The sequence below is a fragment of the Tigriopus californicus genome, chromosome 2 (assembly GCF_007210705.1).
Source record: "Tigriopus californicus strain San Diego chromosome 2, Tcal_SD_v2.1, whole genome shotgun sequence".
In the NCBI taxonomy this organism is placed as follows: Eukaryota; Metazoa; Arthropoda; class Copepoda; order Harpacticoida; family Harpacticidae; genus Tigriopus; species Tigriopus californicus.
Genome location: NC_081441.1, coordinates 9001220 through 9008517, shown reverse-complemented (window position 1 = coordinate 9008517; position 7298 = coordinate 9001220). Strand labels below are relative to the sequence as shown.

Below are 7298 nucleotides of genomic sequence, written 5' to 3'. Positions count from 1 at the left end.
TCGATTCTGTCTCACCTGCTTTTCGACGCAACTAATAGTTTCGTTATTCACCTCCAGCGAATTGTTCGCGTGTTGCCTGCGCTTCACCTTTTCGATGAGCGCCGATCCGATTATGGCCGTCTTTGCTGCGACATCACATTTTAGTCGATTATTCTATCACTTTAACCATTGTTTTTGTCGAATAATGCACGTGTTTCCAGACATTTAACGTAATGACTTGACCAAGTGTCGCAATAAAGATACATTACCATTATACTGTCTCGACCTTAGCCTCTCCGTCCACACCAATCTATCACACAACTCCATCTTCTATTTTCGATGAAGCTATTCGGAAACGCGTCTTCTGCCGACATTTAACCTCATTCTTTTATTTTACATCTAATGGTCACACTGACAACGGTTTTTGTCCTGAACCGATCTAAAAAGCCTCTAACAGAGTCAACTGACGCGCGCCCTTCAGGGTTGAATTCATTGAACTTTAGGCTCGGATTGTGGCCTCTTGAGCCTCCGAGGTCGGGATCATGGCCGAAATACAGATCGGACAGAAGGTCAAGTGCTCCAATTGCACCGAGGTAATGCTCAATGGCCCTTGGCGAATGAATGGTACTCAATGTTGTGCTTCTTTAAATCATTGCCTTGATACTTAATCAGCTGATGTGAAGTCGGCATAGATCGAGTCTTACGAGCAGATTTGTTTCGCTTAGATCTGTCATAGTAGTCAAATCGGTGTAGAGATGGGCTTGTGTGGTGTAAATTATAACAACTTAATATGCAATGGTGGGAGTTTTTTGTTTGAATGCCACTATTTGAGGTTGGATTAGGGATAACTTTAACAAACAACCACTTTGAATATCGAGTTGCTTTAATTTTGGGTTCACCACAATTTAGCGTAGAATTTGCGATTCAGTGATCGCACAACGTCTATGCAATGAGGATTGTGAAAAACGATTAGTGCTTGAATACTTTAGAAGAAAATGACTAAGAAAGCAAAGCTTTAAAATGCACCGCCTTACTTTTTAGTTGGAGGGTCATGATGTAGAAATGAAAGTATACATTAGTTTTAACCGTGAACCATGGTATTTCATGTTAAATGTTTCATTATTGAATATAAACTGCCTACAGTACCTTGATTTGGTGTTTGTTTTTTTCCTTTTTTCGATAAAGTCTTCTATTTCCAGTTAAAAATATGGACTTCATTTTACGTTTACGTTTCAGGACATCTTCTCCGTGTTCCAAGTACTGATCCAATGCACGGTGTGCAGTCCCCAACTTAATTTGTGTCCGGATTGTTTTGCCCTGAATTGTGATATCGGGCAACATCAAGGCGATCACCCCTACAAGGTCGTAGACAATGGAGGATTCACCGTACTTGGAAAAGATAGTTGGACTGCTAGGTAATCGTTCATGGAAAAATAAATCCACATGCCGATTATTCCCGGAGTCATGATTTCCATGGATGCTTTCAGAGAATACTTGCACTTACTGGACAGTGTCGAGCAATACGGATGTGGCAATTGGGAAGATGTGAGCCTGAAAATCAAGAAACTTGAAGGAGCCTCGGTGAAGAGATGTCCCGAAGATGTTCAAGCTGAATTCTGCCAAAGATTCATAGACAGCACTCTTGGTAGCACTTTCATCTTTATGGAGCAAAATAAGGGCTTTTCACATTAGACATTCGTATTTAAAGGTAAACGAACGTGGAATGAGGAGCTCCGAGGACATGCCCGGGATCATACCCAATGCAATATCGTCCCTCCGGCTTCGTCTCAGGGTGTTGGTCCTGAAACCCCAAATAATATCTCTTTACATGAGTCCATCATGTTGGGTTACATGCCCAAGAGAGATGATTTTGAGGTGAATAACCCGACCTTATTGTGCATTTTGAGTTGGATGACGACATGAGGGGTATTTCAGGCCGAGTTTGATAATCACGGAGAGTCGTTGGTATCGCAATTAAACGATCCAACCCCAGAAGAGGAAGACCTTGATCTCAGCCTGAAAGTGGCACATATTGAATTGTACAAAAATAAATTGCGAGAACGCGAGCGACGGAAAAAGGTGGCCCGTGAGCATCAATTGATCTGTAAGTCTTAGATTCTGGACAACAATTATAGGGCAGTCTTTCACCCATTTTAACATGGTCCAATTTTACAGCTCAATTCTTCAAAGAAAACCCTGTGATCAATGAGAGGAAAGTGAGTTTTTCCAAGAAGAGAAAGGACAAGAACGATCTACTTGAGCGCTTGAAGATCGTTTCCGAATTTCAAACTGTAGATGAACATAAAGCCTTCATGAGAACCGTCGCCAAAGAACGAGAAATCAAGCAACGGATCAAAGAGTTACAAAGGTGGGCTTGAAATGGAGTTATATATTTTCAGGACGGCTTAATTCATACTTTACCTCAGATTCCGCAAGAATGGCATTGTCAAGCTGAAGGATAGTCATGATTTCGAAATCCAACGATTGAAACGGATTCGTCGCAAGAAAGAGCTCAATAAACGTGCTGATCTCGGCTGTGATTCTCCCATATCGATCAAGAGCGAAGATCTAAGCAACGGCGCCTCTCCCATGATGTTCAATCAGTCAGCTCACTCTCCCAAACCTCCTGATGAAAAGGTTGGTCAAACTCATCTTCCAGTTACCTTAAAAAAACACCTTCTGTACAGTATATCTTCCTTAGGCAACATCCATCAATGGATTACCTGGTTTTGATCTACTTTCTGTCAATGAGCGGAGATTGTGCACTAATCTCAAGTTGACGCCCGCTCATTATATTAGTTACAAGACTTGCCTACTTACTCATCATCTTCAAAAGAAGAAAGGTCAGACCCCGAAGCCTTTGAATCCTGCAGGATTGGACAAAAACAATCGGAAGATCATCTTCCAATTCCTCATGAGAGCGGGTTGGATCACTGCCTATTAAACGTCTACAATTGTCATATCATAACACAAAGAAATCATGGTTTTGTACGATTTTCACCCAAATCCTCACCCTCCTCCCCAAGAAGAAACCAAACTTTACATTGTCAAATTGAATTTGGCAAACGGTCCAAATTACATTCCCTAAGTAATTACAAGGAATATTCTCCAGACATAAACTTGTCCATTTATTGCGTTGCATTTCCCGATGAAGGAACTGAAATCGGCAAAACTATGTTATCTTCTGAACTCTTCGGGAACAAAGAGTCATCTTCAAATTGTTTGGTAAGATTGGATCTGCCTCCCAATTCTAAAGGTTGCGTGAGGTCTGTGTGATTCCTCCCCGCATTGATAACCACAGGCACGATCGAAATATTGGAGTTAGCCAAACCAGACCAATCATCTCCACTCACATGGAATGGTGTTTGATCCACAATAACGGTTACAGGAGGAACGCTCACATTAAATGCCAATTCTGGTAGGAATTGTAGACTTTCTCCTACTCCAGAGGCCACTTCTTGTTCCCAAGCTAAGAAATCATTGAGGGTCAGATTTCCGTCTTCAAGTTGGGACAAGGTAAGATTTGAGATGTTCGAGAGCTTGGGTAGGAATGACAAGTCGTTCAAATTATCACTCTCGTTGGGAGGCAAGGTATCGAATTGGTCGTAGTATTCTGGTGTATCCACGTGTTCCAGTTTCTGGGTTAATAATGGGACTGATTGTTCATCAGTTTCGTTGGAATGGAACCATTGAGGCATAGCAGAGGTATTGGTAGGGGTCACGCTTGTGACGATACTGGTTTCCAGGATCAATGTTGGACCCCTCTTTCGAGGCTCTGGAGTAGTTGCTGAAAATTGAGTAACAATGTAAGGTTCGTCATTGGTTTCTACGAGGCCATTAGCACTCACTGAACGGGTATGGAACGACCTTCAGCGTTCCAGAAGGTGGCATTGGTGCCCTTGGTCCTTGATATGGAATAACTCGGGCAGTTTTCCAAGGATTAGGATCTAAAAGCGCCACAGACCGTTAGATCCAATCCATCTCGACCTTGCCAATGTCTTACTTACCCGGTGTCCTTGATGTCGATGTGGAACCTCCATAACCTCGGTGTCTCAAAGCATTTTTGTCTTTGTGTTCAGAACCTTTCAGGTTGTTCGGTAAGTTCCCAAGAGAACGACTCTTAAATTTCTGGCCAAATTGAGCCCCTAGAAGGAACGACTCTAAATCTCGGACTTGTTCCAAGGGAATCTCTCCTGGTCCTGAAACATTTGACAAAACTCAAAGCTCACGTTGGCAAAAAATGACTGGTTTTGCGGGTTACCTAAAAATTCACTTTCATTGAAATGGGTATGTCTGGTCGATTGAGCCCGGTGCCATCGTTTCTCCTCTTCCTCTGCTTGAACCTTACCTTGCAAAGATTCCCGACGAATCGGGTTCTTGGGGTTATAAACTACCAGGCCAGACACTAGAGATACGATATATGAGAAGATATTTAAGTAATTTGGACATACGCGTAAGAGTGTTTGTTTGGGTACCTCGGTGCAAGGGATTCAGTGCAATAAACAGTATGGCATTTAATAAGAAATCCATAGCTCCTGAATGATTGACGGCCACACATTCACATGAAAAGGCTAATTTATGACTGTTGTTGGCTCGAATTAACAGGATTCGTGTCAATTTCAATCCATTAGAGCTTTTGATCATCATGAGTAACAGAAAAATGAATATGTGTGTATAAGTTGAAATTGGAGAATCCTATCGTTAAGTGACCTTCAGAATCAGTATGACAAGCGCTTGAAAGCCTTTATGCGACCCTAACCCGCAAGGTTCTAAGTATATCTTCAGCATAGCTAGCAAGGCCTTGTGATTGGTGTTCCAACAGTATTCTACTTCAAATGGGGTGCAAACGGGTTGCTAACGAGTTGTACCATTTGAAGCCCAATTTGCAGTATTGGCAACCGAATTCCCTCCTAAATACGGAATATGAATATACGTACAGGCTGTTTCACTTGAATTGAGACCAGAGAGTCTTGAGATATCTTGGGCTATGCCTCAAAATGTCACCTTTTGTCTGATATCACAGAAACAACAAACAAGATGATATAAGTTTTCAAAAGTATCCATGAGCTTTGTTCCAGCCCAAGTTTTAGGGTTAATGGTAGGGATGATAGATGCTTCATAAATGTTCTGAGAACATCCTTGAGCCCTCAAAAATCTACGATAGTTGAAAAAATCAAGTTCTCCTCGCTTCTTTCTCAGGCTCCTTCTATAAGTCTTATAAATCTTCCATCTTAAACTAGATCTCCAGCAGCAGGAGGTAAATCCGCAAAAACACCGATGTATGTAGCTCAAATATCATATGGTATGTTATTTTTTCACATCTCTGGCCTTTGCAACAACTTTGAACCCCCTGTGAATTGCCGTGTTACAAGCAGATACTTATTCTCCAGATAGTAGGCAATGAGTGATCTTTTTATCAACTGTTTAGCAATACTTGACCAACATTGCTATGCTACACCCCCATCAATAAAATTGGATTGATTTTGGGCCCCACGAATTAAAGACAAGGGTTGTTTTAGACGCTTTGGTCAAATGGGTGCCAAAATGACACGAGTTTGACTTAATGGGATTGGTTTCTTTTGTTGGAATACTAATAGCATTTTGTCCACGGATAGTGCTCTAAAACAAAGTTAAATTCAACTTGTTAGATTGCTGTAAGGTACGGTATTATTAGGGGAAGCCCTTTCCCAATTCTAGTGAAACAGACTGTAAATGCAAAAATCATATTCATCTCGTACACTAACTTGTTTTGCTCTCAAGCTTTTTTGAAACTTATTTTTTTTTCCCCAAAGTTGGGCGTTGAATTGCCAAACATCTTTATCCTCAATCAAACAAGCAATCCCTTTTGCTCCGGATTAACGAATTTGTTATTTTCAGGATTGGTTTAGGGACTAAATGAATCACCTTTGTTACATTTTTTGGTTCATTAAGGCGTTGAACTCGTGGTTCGTTGACTCATCTCTAACTCATTTGTTCTTTTATGGCTAAAGCTCAAAATCTTTTTGAATTGTTCAAAGAGCTCTGTTTTAAAATAAAACCGCTTTTGAATTCTTTATTCCATATGATATGAATGACTTTTAGTTCATCTTTACAACCTAATTGGTTTATTACCTCTCTAAATGCACCTTAATAATACTTGATATGTTATAATTAACGACCAACAAATGACAACTAACAATGGTTAAAAAAGAAAAAAGTCGAATTTAACGAGTTCAGCTTTTCCTTTGGCGATGCCCACCACTGCTGTTATTCAACAAAGCTGCCTTCTACCGTCAGGGCATCGACACGGACTTCGCATCATCTTTGTTCGTAAACATCAATTTAGGCTTTAGAACTGTTGACTACTCGCGTGTTGCTTGGAGACGAATATCATGAGGGCTATCTCCATCGCAAGGTCAAGAAACAAGTTCAGGCTCATCAAGCAATGAATGTTAAGGTAGACAAATTTGGAGAGAGAAAGCCTTCAAGATTCAAGATCCTGGCCTCGTTCTAGAATCTGACGTGTTCACTTTCTCAACGAAAACAATTCTGGCAGGAAAGGAATTTGCGATCCCACTTCCAGAATGTCGGGCGAAATTGAAGCCCGCAAGAATCGAAGAAACCTCAAAAATCGTCGGGAAAAACGAAGCCATCTGCAAGAGCTCGAAAAGCAAGAATATCAGCAAGAGAAGCAAAGTTTGGGTTCTCGTACTGCCCCCAACGAAAACGCTCAAATTGCCGATCAACCATTACCGATCAGTTATTGTGCCAGATGTATCCAAATCTCCTTTGGATTCGTGGTGATCGTTGTTTTATTGTGCGTGATGGTTGCATTGGGAGTTCACTTCTTTTGTGGCCCAACTGCTCTTCCAGAGATATCCGACACTCAGATGTGGTGTGACAAGATTCGCTGGCTATGCTCGCAATCCTTAGAATTGTACCCAAAATTGAAAATGCTCTGTCCAGATCGATTCTTGGAAGTGGATGAGCCGAAAGTCGTGCAGAAAATCATTCAACCTCTGTGCGATTCGAAGGATTCTCTTGGTTGTCCAAGAATCATGGATAAGTGAATGAATTAAAGTGCGACAAAGAAATACTGTGAGAAAAGGGATTGAAATATGGAAGCAATAGGCAATTATCACGTCAAACTATTTGTTTGTCATTTGAGAAGCCTTTCTTTTTTGGTTTTGTAATGCGTGTTCTGGAACATGATGCCATTTTGCTCGAAATATGACTGATTACCGACTGTCATTGGTTGTACCATCATCAATGTAATAAGTTGAATAAGTAAACGTCGAAAAATTGTCAATGAAAAGCGCGGAAAAGTAAACATTAAAGCC

At 41.0% G+C, this 7298-nt stretch overlaps 2 protein-coding genes across 4 annotated transcripts in view; one reads left to right on the top strand and one right to left on the bottom strand.

The window, feature by feature from the left end:
• Positions 1 to 388: 388 nt before the first annotated feature.
• The window catches only part of LOC131876957 (transcriptional adapter 2-beta-like), a 14083-nt gene continuing 7173 nt past the window's right edge, over positions 389 to 7298 (top strand). For all 3 annotated transcript variants that reach the window (XM_059222507.1, XM_059222505.1, XM_059222506.1), the window contains exons 1-8: positions 389 to 572; positions 1216 to 1394; positions 1467 to 1624; positions 1688 to 1854; positions 1915 to 2083; positions 2155 to 2347; positions 2406 to 2616; positions 2681 to 3495. In XM_059222507.1, the coding sequence (XP_059078490.1) occupies positions 522 to 572; positions 1216 to 1394; positions 1467 to 1624; positions 1688 to 1854; positions 1915 to 2083; positions 2155 to 2347; positions 2406 to 2616; positions 2681 to 2923 (1371 nt within the window). In that variant the 5' untranslated portion in view covers positions 389 to 521 and the 3' untranslated portion in view covers positions 2924 to 3495. The remainder of the gene's footprint in view (positions 573 to 1215; positions 1395 to 1466; positions 1625 to 1687; positions 1855 to 1914; positions 2084 to 2154; positions 2348 to 2405; positions 2617 to 2680; positions 3496 to 7298) is intronic.
• LOC131876958 (uncharacterized) lies at positions 3095 to 4696 on the bottom strand. The gene is made up of 5 exons (XM_059222508.1): positions 4455 to 4696; positions 4241 to 4384; positions 3987 to 4178; positions 3828 to 3926; positions 3095 to 3766 (listed from the first exon to the last, which is right to left on the bottom strand). Exons 1-5 carry the CDS (start codon positions 4624 to 4626, stop codon positions 3108 to 3110), a joined length of 1266 nt encoding a protein of 421 aa, XP_059078491.1. The 5' UTR covers positions 4627 to 4696; the 3' UTR covers positions 3095 to 3107.